This window comes from Canis aureus, chromosome 24, assembly GCF_053574225.1.
Source record: "Canis aureus isolate CA01 chromosome 24, VMU_Caureus_v.1.0, whole genome shotgun sequence".
Classification (NCBI taxonomy): Eukaryota; Metazoa; Chordata; class Mammalia; order Carnivora; family Canidae; genus Canis; species Canis aureus.
This window is the reverse complement of record NC_135634.1, coordinates 7,755,516-7,768,265: the sequence shown is the minus strand read 5'-3', so window position 1 is coordinate 7,768,265 and position 12,750 is coordinate 7,755,516. Positions and strand designations below refer to the sequence as shown.

The 12,750-nt window shown below is 35.4% G+C and overlaps 1 protein-coding gene across 17 annotated transcripts in view; it reads right to left on the bottom strand.

Moving 5' to 3' along the window:
* STARD13 (StAR related lipid transfer domain containing 13) overlaps nt 1-12,750 on the bottom strand; it is a 514,444-nt gene that overhangs the window by 302,852 nt on the left and 198,842 nt on the right. For all 17 annotated transcript variants that reach the window (XM_077868118.1, XM_077868123.1, XM_077868115.1 and 14 more), the window contains one exon: nt 4,054-4,087. In XM_077868118.1, coding sequence (XP_077724244.1) covers nt 4,054-4,087 — 34 coding nt within the window. The remainder of the gene's footprint in view (nt 1-4,053; nt 4,088-12,750) is intronic.

Here is a 12,750-nt window from a genome sequence, read left to right as displayed (position 1 = left end):
ATTTGCTGGTTTAGCTATTTCCCTGACTTCCTGCTACTCAGGGCTCTTTGGTAAATATTTGGGAAATATTGCAGTGGTGACCTTGAATGTCAGCTGCAAGATGTAGGAATGGCGAATAAAAATCACTCTTTCCCCCTCTATATTTAAGTTAGCAGCTCACAAGGGCTATAACTATTTAGAATAAACTGGTATAACTCAGATACAGAGGGAAAGATATAGCTAGATTTGTATACCACTTATGAGGCACTTGCAATTCAAGATAGAGATTCATGGTAAAACACAAAATAAAGCTAGGTTCTTCTCAGCACACTCTGATGCTTTCCTTTTGCTTTGTGTGGACATATTGTCACAAAATGGCAATTGTTTCTCTTTATACAGACACAGGAAATCACAATTGTAAAGCTTATTGAATTATCATAAATCTCCCTAGTCACACATTTCCTGAAAAGCACTGGTTTAACCGCAGAAATCTTGAGAGGATTTAAGGTAGGTGAGTTTGAGTGAAGGATAATTTAATCTTATTTATCTTTGTGTTGCTAATACCTTGCATAATGCCAGAGACATAGATGTTCAATGTACACTTGATGATTAAAAAGAAGTTATAGTTTTTAATTTGGATTGGTGAGAGGGTACCAGGAATCTCTTGAGCTCATTACAATTAAATTCCAGTGAAACAGAAGAATATGTACACTCCATAGTAAATGTTTTTGTTCATAATCATTGGGTTTGGCCATGCTTTTGACTCCACACATACTCTGTATCTCCAAGACTTATGAAATTGTTTGTGATAGATCCTTCATAATCCTGATAATAGGCCTAACAAAATACTATAACACAATAAAGCTGAGAAGGCAGAAAGTAATTACAGTACTTGCAGGAAGAATGAATAGTTATGGTCACAAAGCTGCTTTTGAAACTGTTCTTAGAGGAATTATCCCTGTCGCTCTAGTGAAATTACTAAGGAAAAAAAAAAAAAAGCAAGTGATTTCTTCAGAAATGATCTTATTTTCCTTAGGTTTTAAAATTGTTTTCTTTATGGAAGAGAAATTTATTACAATCTGGAAGCAAAATACATAAAATATATGCTAAGAATAGCATATCAGTACAAGACTCAAATATTATTGATAGTAAGGAAAGACGTAATTTGGCTTTGGTACCCTATTTACAAATTTAAAGAAATGAAAAATACATACAATGAGAAACTAAATTTAAAGACAGAGTAAGTCAACCATAACAATATGAGTTAATTTTTAAAGTATACATATACTTGTGAACTTTTACATTCACTTTTCAAAGGTAAATTTTCATTCCATTTGTGGAATCTATACCATAATATGTACCATTCATTTCTTTCTTTTTTTTAATACCATTCATTTCCATTTTGATTTTTTATCCAACAAGGACCACAGCATAATAGGCATGAACTCAGAGAATTTACTGCACTGTTACCATAGTAAATGTTTTTTCTTTCATTAGGCTGAAATCTCATGGTCCTGGCAGACAAACTACTTAGAAATCGAGTATGGCTACTTGTGACACTTTCTCTTAATCTATTAGCAAAAGTGATAACAATGGCTGGCCTTTAGATCACATCACTGTACCTCAGCTTTTCTGCCTGAGATCACTATTCCAATGGGCTCCACATTTATCCCACACCAGTGTGTAACACCAGAGGCAAATGAGGATCAGGCCATTTTGACACATAAGAAAGAATCATGAGAAATCAGCTTACAAGGGCAAAGAAAACAGCTGGATCACAGTCAGTCCTTCTCCCATGTCACATTCTACCTCACATCTGTATATATTAAGCAGTCACCAATAGATCTTCCATCTGGCTGCCCTATTACATCTTAGGTAAAACATACATACAGCGAGAGCTGTCAGATACTCCAATCAAGAAGCCAGTATAGGGAGCCAAATTAGAAGCAAAGGGAGCCCATTTCACACTTTACAAATGGCAGGAAGGAAAGATCATTAAAAATTTAAATTGTGAAAATAATTTAATTTGAAAGAGGAGATTGAAAAAATAAAAGAGGATAACTATAATTGAAAAATCCCAAACTTATGGACTGTTTTACATTTGCATGGAAATTTGAATTAGGCTTCAAAAATTCTCCTCTTATTTACATGTGCACAAAAATTGTTCTCAGACATCCTTTGCAAATATTTCCTACTCCCAGAGTGCTTTCCATAAATATTTATGTGAGAATTGATTTGACTCTTTTCTAGTTTCTGCTGGCCTGCTTGCCTACTCAATTTTTTTTTTTTTCCTGTCAAAATGAAACACTAGCTGGAGGAATGGATAAGCAGCTAAAAATGTAGTCTCTGCTCGACTGAAGCCCCACTGTATGATAGCTGAATATTTGCAGATAAGCTCCTCATCCAATCTGGTACTTCTCACCACATTAGAGCCACCAAAGCTGAACTTCCCTCACTGGAGATTGGTCATAAAGCCACTTGTCATTTCCAGCCTGGAGTGAACTGCAATTGTTTTTTAATTTACTCCCTTAACTGTAGCTTCTATATGATGGCAAGTATCCTAAGTTGGATATGCTTATGAAAACGAACATATTCTAGTTATCAAATCTCCAGGGGAAGAAGCACTTTGTCGAAAACTTTCACATGCTGTTCATTCGTGTAAATCCCTCATTTGGTCATTTCTGGAGTGAAGCACATTCTTTGCTGATGTAAATGTAGTACCAACTCCTTGAATTTAGGCTGGAATTTCAAACAAGAGAGATGAGGCATAGAGGGTTCTGCTTATGGCATAACTTATTGAGACATACACAATCTTGAAAGACGGCTTTGCTGATTTCCCACTTCGGTGTTGGGTGGTTGAGGGTTCAGTACTGTTAAAGTCTCAAATATAAAAAGTGAATGTAGACAAAATTATGTATACTTGATGCTACAAGTGTTTTGCAGAATGGCAGGAGCAAATTCTGTTGCTGGTTTTAGTGGCACAGCTGGTGGGTCCAGCTGTCTCACTAAAGACATTTTCATGACAAAGTTCCAGCCAGCCACTTTGCCTAGTGGTCCAGTGTAAAGGTCTCCTTGCAAATCTCCCTAAGAGATAGTACAACAGATTACTATATCCCAGAGATCCAATGCTGATGCTGATACAATTAGAGCTGAAGCTGAGATCTTCGGTTTTTGAATAGTGGTTCTCCAACAATTAGAGAAAAAGGAGTGTTCAAAAATGGAAATAATGAGGGTCACCCAATACAAGTGCAACATTAGACAATTAAAATTAGTGGCATTATTTCACATTATTTCAAAAACAGCCTTTAAAGATATAAACTCAGAGAAAAGAAGTTTTAAGTTTACATTGAATTATTCTAAAAGCTTGTAATCCTCAATGTAAAAAGGAAAATATAGTGGAATCACGAAGTTTTTGAAATGGTTTCCTTCTGTGTAGACGCATTTGAATGACATATGAAGTAAAGAAAAACAAGAACATTCAGAATGATGTATCCACAAGGATTGCTAAAAAAAATAATTATTCAACTAATACAACATCTACTACACAGTTGGTAAGAAGTGGTGGTCCAGGGAGTGATTAAGCTGTTATTTTATGTAGTCATTTAAATAATAGATTAAATAAATTAAGATGCAAACCATATTGGTTTACACAGAACATTTCCAAATACAGAAGCTATACAAATAAAAATTGCTACCCTTCATTATTGTCAGGAGAACTCATTTAAACAGTTGTTTCCATATAGGTGTAATATTTATTTAGTTCTTATTAAATCTATAGTATATGTTTCAAGATAAGGACTGGTTATGGAATGGTATTGGTATTTCCTTGCGGGAAAAACCAACTGTAAAAAGTGGGGACTAAACCCATATTATGGGCTGCATGACAACTAGTGAAAACCTAAGTGAACTGATCCAGTCTTCAAGATACAGGACATATTCTAATTTAACATCATACTGTGAATATTGATTATTCAACAAAACTCATGGCATGCTTAAACTTACAGTGACTGGGCAAGGTTCTTCAAACAACTTTGATAAGCAAATAGACTAAAACATCCTTCCAACGAGACTTACCTGCTCTCTCTTTGCTTTGTCTGTGAGAGAGCACCTGTAAAAAAACACAAAACACAACTATCTTAATATCTCAAAATTACATTGCTTTCACCAAAAATAACATCATCAAGTTTGAAAAAAATCACATCGTAAAATTAGGATCAAATTTTAAACTAAACTAAACTAAAATGCCACAAGGGTATTAGTATTGAATGATTTTAGGCTGAACAATAAACAAAATATTCATTTACAAGGAAAATGTGTTGTTTGTTTTTATCTGGATTATGGAAAAATTTACACTATCCTATATCCATTAATAACCAGAAGACCAAATTCTAGTTTTTGTCTTCTACTCCACTGTCCTCATGTTACTAACAACCTCCTAAGTGCTAAAACCAGTCCCTACCGCACTTTCTCTCTCTGTAACACTCCAACAGCCAAGGCCGCTGAGCATTCTGCCTTTATGAATTTATCTTTCTGGGCTTTTGTTCTCCCACACTATGCCTGCTATCTATTCTACCTCTCTACCTGTTCCTTTTCATTTTCTTGGTAGGCTCCTTTTTGGCCTGTGCCCTTCTTTTATGTTGATTTCATTTACTTTTGTTTAATTTTGTCAGGCATTGGTCAGGGCCTTCTCTTCTCACTCTGCCCTTTTTCCAGAGTGATTTCATCCATATTCCCATCCATATTCTGATAACCTCCAGATTTATACCTTTAGCCTACATTTTAGCCTACTCTTTCATTGAGCTCCAGGCTAATAGAGGAAACTTTTACTGGACATTTGCTTTGGGATAGTTCACAGACACTTCAAACTCCATGTGTCCAAAGCTCAACATTATCCACCCCCTCATGTACACACCTAGCCTCACACTGATCTCTTTTCTGTGTTCCCATCTTAGTGAATGGTTTCACCATTGCTATGGAATGACTGTGTCCCTGTGCCCCCACTGAATTCATATGTTGAAGCATAATTCTTTTTTTTAAATAATAGATTTATTTTTTATTGGTGTTCAATTTGCCAACATACAGAATAACACCCAGTGCTCATCCCGTCAAGTGCCCCCCTCAGTGCCCGTCACCCATTGACCCCCACCCCCCGCCCTCCTCCCCTTCCATCACCCCTAGTTCGTTTCCCAGAGTTAGGAGTCTTTATGTTCTGTCTCCCTTTCTGATATTTCCCACACATTTCTTCTCCCTTCCCTTATATTCCCTTTCACTATTATTTATATTCCCCAAATGAATGAGAACATACAATGTTTGTCCTTCTCCGATTGACTTACTTCATTCAGCATAATACCTTCCAGTTCCATCCACGTTGAAGCAAATGGTGGGTATTTGTCGTTTCTAATGGCTGAGTAATATTCCATTGTATACATAAACCACATCTTCTTTATCCATTCATCTTTCGATGGACACCGAGGCTCCTTCCACAGTTTGGCTATTGTGGACATTGCTGCTAGAAACATCGGGGTGCAGGTGTCCTGGCGTTTCATTACATCTGAATCTTTGGGGTAAATCCCCAATAGTGCAATTGCTGGGTCGTAGGGCAGGTTTATTTTTAACTCTTTGAGGAACCTCCACACAGTTTTCCAGAGTGGCTGCACCAGTTCACATTCCCACCAACAGTGTAGGAGGGTTCCCTTTTCTCCGCATCCTCTCCAACATTTGTGGTTTCCTGCCTTGTTAATTTTCCCCATTCTCACTGGTGTGAGGTGGTATCTCATTGTGGTTTTGATTTGTATTTCCCTGATGGCAAGTGATGCAGAGCATTTTCTCATGTGCATGTTGGCCATGTCTATGTCTTCCTCTGTGAGATTTCTCTTCATGTCTTTTGCCCATTTCATGATTGGATTGTTTGTTTCTTTGGTGTTGAGTTTAAGAAGTTCTTTATAGATCTTGGAAACTAGCCCTTTATCTGATACGTCATTTGCAAATATCTTCTCCCATTCTGTAGATTGTCTTTTAGTTTTGTTGACTGTATCCTTCACTGTGCAAAAGCTTCTTATCTTGATGAAGTTCCAATAGTTCATTTTTGCTTTTGTTTCTTTTGCCTTCGTGGATGTATCTTGCAAGAAGTTACTGTGGCTGAGTTCAAAAAGGGTGTTGCCTGTGTTCTCTAGGATTTTGATGGAATCTTGTCTCACATTTAGATCTTTCATCCATTTTGAGTTTATCTTTGTGTATGGTGAAAGAGAATGGTCTAGTTTCATTCTTCTGCATGTGGATAATTCTCAATGTGAAAGTATTTGGAAGTGGGGCCTCTGGGAGGTATTTAGGTTTGAAGGAAGTCATGGAGATGGATCTCCCAAGATAGGAGTGGTGCCCTTAAGAGGACTAAGAGTTTGGAGCTCTCTGTCATGTGAAGACATAGCAAGAAGGTGGAAAGCCAGGAAACAGGCTCTCACCAGACCCCAAATCTGCCAGTGCCTCAACTTTAGACTTCTAGTTTTCAAATACTGAGAAATAATAATTGTTGTTTAAGCCACTCAGTCTATGGTATTTTTGTTATAGCAGCCTGAATTGACTAAAACAACCATCTACCTGCTTGCTCAAACCAGAAATCCAAAGATCATCCTTGACTCCTTCCTATCCTTCTAGTTAAATTGTTGATGTCTACTCCCAAATCTTGCCTAAATGCATCTACCTTGTTTTCATTCCTACTTCCATCTCTGAGCAACATTGAAATCTTCTTAGATAACTACAATAGCTTCCCAACCTCTACCCTGAATCTAGTCTTATTCCCTCCAAACTATTCACACCCAGCATGATCTTTCTAAAAAGCAATTTCATCACATCTCTCTTCTTGAAACCATTCCATATTATCCTAAGAATAAATACAGTTTTAGATTATATGCTTTGGAGCATATGTTTGGCAATCAGAAAGACAGTGACTAGCTGCATGACATTCAGGAAGTTACCAAATTTCTCTGAATCTCATTTCCTTGTCAGTCAAATGGGGTTGCTTTAAGGAGTAAGTAAAATAATTCATGTGATATGTGGCATTGTGATTGTGGCAAGTGTGGCATTGAAGAAACATACAATGAATATCTGTTGTTTTTCTGAAGGAAATCCGGAAAAATAGGAACTTAAATTTTCCTAACTTTCTCAAAGCATGGAGTAAATGATACTCTACGGGAGTCAGGTATGAAGGAGGCACAATACCAATGCAGTTAAAGCTTTGTCCTTATAGCTCAGTTCCTAGCCACCCCACTTTCTATTCTCTCTCTTTCTCGAACCCTATTCTGTGCCTCTGCTCATACTTATTTTGGGTAAAACAAATCCACAAAAGAGTTGGTGACTGACAATGAGAAGAATCACTTTTCCCAAACATCTTCGTGTGTTACCATCTGACAAAAAACACCAACTCCTGAACCTCTAATGGTAAAACTTCAGGTGCTGTGAGACCAAAGAAAAAAAATTCTCTCCACATTTCTCAGAAAATATCAAGTAGGTGACTACTTACCACTCTAGAAAGAACCCAACCTGACTGCAGATAGTAGTAGAGCATATTTATTTATTTAGTAGTAGTAAAGCATACTGAAATGGTTCTGCCTTGGTCTGGGAGCAAATTTATTTAATGACTATTTACCTCAATAGCAAGTAGAATAAAATTAGAAAATAAAATAACTTTTGTTACATGAACATAATAAAATATTAAGAATTATTTTCTAAATATCATAATAATGGTTTAATTATCACGCAAAGAAATAACCCAGGAAAATTCAGCCTCAATTGTTTAAAAAGTCTCATTTATGAGCAGTTACTACAAAGAAATTTCAGCCTGAGGGCTTAAAAAGAAAACAAAACCTATTAAGTAGGCTTCCTCAACCACTCCATGAGATTGGGGTGCTAACACAACTACTCATATGTTAATAAGAAATAATCCTTGACAGAAGAACTGAAAGTTAGGTTACTGATTCCAAAATAAATCGATGCACCCCAAGTGAAATAGTGATTCCCAGATAAAACAGACTATTTGACAAAAGTATCGTTGCCTATTATTAAGTTTTCAATATAGAATTTACAGTAAAGGATACATAGAATTTGAATTTGATAAATAGATAAATTGACATGGAAATATGAAAAATATTAATGTTGAGGGTCATGATCAGAAAAGAAGTAGAATTTAAATGCCTGATATTCACAGGAATAGTGCTCTTGAAAACTGAAGATATTTGGAAAATATTACTGAAGTTCAAAGATTTTAGAGATATTTAAAAATGAACCCTAACTATTATAGCCATTTAAATAGTACAGAAGGGGATCCCTGTGTGGCTCAGCGGTTTGGCACCTGCCTTTGGCCCAGGGCACGATCCTGGAGTCCCAGGATCGAGTCCCACGTCGGGCTCCTGGCATGGAGCCTGCTTCTCCCTCTTCCTGTGTCTCTGCCTCTCTCTCTCTCTCTCTCTCTCTATGTCTATCATAAGTAAATAAATAAATCGTTTTTAAAATAAATAAATAAATAAATAAATAAATAAATAAATAAATAAATAGTACATGAAAAGTTAGAAGCAGAAGTAGGGACACTCATTTCCCAGGAAAGCTGATGTGGCGTAGAATAAATATATACATGCATTCTCTATAATACATCAGTTCTAAACATCCACAAATGTGATGGTGAACATATATTTCCTTATAGATATACAGCACTATTTTAGCACAATAATTTTCACTAAAAATCACCAGCTGCCAAGGGCCTGAAGGAGGAGGAAATGGGGAGTTATTGTTTAATGGGTACAGAATTTCAGTTTTGCAAAATGAAAACAGTTTTGGAGATAGAAATGATGAGGATTGCTGGACACTACACTGTACACTTAAAATGATTAAGACAATAAATTTTATGTTTTGCATATTTTTCCACAATTGAAAAAGACAAATAAAAATCTCTGGATGCATATATTCTATTGTAACTCAAAACCCTCTGTTTGGAAACCCAAATGATAGGGTAGAAGCATTTTAGACCCTAGCAATATATCACATTAATAGAATATCAATAAGAATTAAAATGTGACTACGGGCAAATAATAAAGGAAATGATACTAAGATAATTATTTATACTCACCTACAGTTACTATTAGATCATAGTCAGCTTCAGAAATATAAGAACGAAGAGTACACTTTGGAGCAGAATGTGGGATGTCATTCACTGATGCCAGGTTAGTTAGATTAAATGTCTCTAGACCATCAATGGATTTTTTTCTCTGAATGTTTTAATTTAACAAATATTTGTTGAGTGTTTTGTCAATATATAGAAACATTTATAGCATTATGCTGGGTGCTTGACACTTTATCTCTGTTGTATAGATGGCTAGGGGCAGCTAAATCATCAAAGCTGGAGATTAGGAACTCTAGAATTGTTAGAATTATCTCATGGATAAATTGTAGTAAATTCCTTTGAATTAAGTTTAAGAGTCATTTGCCTCATTTGGTGAGATGTCTCATAAGGTATTAAGTTTTTAATACCTCTAAAGCCATAGCAATTATAAGTCCATGTTCACACAATCTAACAATAACAACATTTTAGGAATTGTTTTATGATACAGCTGGATTTAAAATGCAATTGCTTTTTGGAATAAATTTACCCAGACATGTATCCCTTGCCCACATAGACAAATATGCAGATTAAAAGAACAGAACAATACCAGGCAATCATAAAAATATTCAGAAAGTTTTTATTGGAAGGCTATGGTCTTGGGGTATGTGATGATCAATCAAGCTGATAAATACATTAACTATTGTTCAAGTGAAATCTGAAAGCTATTTCAACACCTGCTCCTCCTGAAACACAAAGGGCCCATTTGTTCCTACTGCCCTCATAGTAAACCTTTAAAACCCAAAGCAGCAGATAAAATACCAAAGTAAATAAACTTTTGGGTAAACATGTAAGCCATTTTACTGTTTGCTCTTTACTTTGTCCAGAATACACCTGCTGGTTTCAAACTCAATAAATTATATTCAGAGGTGACCCTGATTTAAACATTACAGAAAAATGTCTAAGTAGCAATGAAAAATAAGATTAATCACCAGATCACCACTAGAAAGTTGGTTTCTTTGGACACATATAAGAGGTGTGAGTATTACACATACTGACTTTGGCCTAAATAATTTAAGGCTGACTGACACTGATGTAGGTGATTTTATATCTCAAAAAAACTTTTCCTAATCTTCTTAGCTACCTAATAGGCCATGTACAAACTATATGTAAAGCACTAAAGAAAACATGAAAAGCACTAAAATGTGCAATTCTAGAGTCATTTTTAAAGAACCCTGCTTAGAGAGAGGTCCAACTCAAGTATCAGTTCATGAAGAAAAAAATGAAAACATAATGTTCCTTAATCACCACGCTAACTCTCAATACTGACTTTAAATTTGAATTCAAATTATTCTAAGCATGGCCTTGCAGAAAACTTTCCAAAAGTTTTTATTGCAAAAATTCTATATGTTGGTTCCTACCTAATTCTCAAAGCTATTTCCTCTCTGACTCAGGTTGAGAAAAGGCTGAAGTAACTCTTAGTTGGTAAGGTATGTGGAGAAACAGAAGTTAATAGATTTCCTCACAATTACCTATGCAATGAAAGTCAAAGAAAAGACTGCTAAAAGGGATAGAAAGAATACACAATTTTAGGTCGACTCTGTATTTTATTTGATCTTCCTTGATTTCCTCTAGACTTGAGATACATAAAGTAACACTTATTTCAGTGCATACAAAAATCTCAATGTCTTAAATGAACAGTCAAGTGAAAAATCTACTTTTGCAGATTTAAAAATACTTTGGTTCAACTCATGATGTATAAATCTTTGTACTTCTAAATTTAAATTTTGATGTATATATATTAGTATTCACGTATTTTCATAGATCTAGTAAGTAATACATAATTTCAGATGTTTAATCTAAATGCAAAAAAATAGTCTTTACTAGCTCAGTGAGTCTAAAATGATGTTATTTAATAAACCATGGCATTTTAATAAGCATTCTTGACATCTGGTGTTAATAAAAAGGATTTTATATTTTACAGTTAACATTTAAAGAAAAAGCATGACTGCAGTTTTGCTATTTATCACAGACCACAGATGGCATAGGCCACATTTGGGTGGCTTCATTTCCTTCTTGATTAGTTTATATAAAGAGGCCACTTGTTTTCTCTCTTTCTGTGTATGTTTTATATAAGATTTGGACCAAGTCCCAGAAGTGAATAAATGAAGGAAGAAAGGAATGCATCAAATAAAAAAATTAAGTTTCTTAATAACAAAACTGATTATAGAATTTTCCTGGATCCAGTTTAGTTAATAAAGTTCATTTTAAACAATGATCCAAGGAATTTTGCATCTGGATAAATATTTGAAGTAATTTTTCCAGAACTGAAAAAAAAAAAAAAAAAAACCAAGCATCTAAAAAGTTCCATCTTGTGTATAACCAGTCTCACTAAGCAAAAGTTGACCAATCCTTCAATTCAAGGCAGGTTTTGCTAGGAGCCTGTATGAAAGGAGCAGCTGAGCATGAGACTACAGGGACAACTAGACTGGCATGGAGACCTCCAGATGCTCTTCTTGTCTCTGGATCATGAATCTAAAATATGGGTCTTCTTGTCCTGCTTGCTCAGACTTCCTATGTTCCTCCCCTTAGGTCCTGTACTGAGTGTCCTGTTCCAACATGGACATTGGGCTTGGACTGTCCCTGGATTGACCCCAACACACCAGTTCCTGACCCCCTCCTCTAGAAGATGTCACTACTTATCTGGGAACATCAATGTAATACTATAAAGTATGCTATCATATGAATTTTCACTAAATTTTGTTAGAAGAACTGAAAACGAATGACTATACTTACACATGCATTTACCAGATAATAATATATTACGTTATGAGTAATAATATTATGTTATGAGACAAAGTAAAACAACAAAACTCTGAATGCAAAACCATGAATTAATCTGTTAGAAATTGAGAAATGGGAATATGAGTTAATTAACTCAAAACCAATTCTTTCTCCTTATTTAGTTTGGAATTATTTAATAATCACAAAAAATGTTTGGTTTAATGATTTAAACACATATTTCCTAGCCAAGTAATATAGGTCCAGTGAGAAATACTTTAATGTGTTGGCCCAGCTATTTAGCTTTACCAGAAAGCTGATTCATCTTAGGACAATTTGTGGGTGAGTAGAAGACTGCAGGTTGATAACCTAGAAGAAGATATAAGACATACACATGTCAACCAATTAGCTAGCTATTCTGTGAAGAATTTGTTAGAATACAGAATTAACCAACTTGGCTAAGTCAGTCATAATGACAAGGCTGCTGTCCCGTGGAATAAGCACATCAATAGAGTTGCATGCAAGGCATAATGGTTGCACAGAGAAAGGCACAGTGGACTTCATGAAGAGAATCAAGGGAGGTTCATATAGAGAGTGATATTTAAGATGCCTCTTAAAGAATAATCTTACTGGGAAAATAAGAGGGAGAGAGGAATTCCAGAGAAAAGGAAAAATATATACAATGGAAAGGGGGCAGAGGAGAGCATAAGTTTTCAGAGAAATGCAAGTTCTCTGATATTGCTGTAAATCAGTTATGGGAAAGAGTGTAAAGTGATGGGATTAGAAAACTATGAAAAGGCTAGAAAATAAAAGAGTTTGTATACTACAGTAAGGAGTTGAGAATGACCTCTATGGGTAATAAGGACTCCAAAAGAGTTGACTATAAAATGGTAAATCTAGAAGCA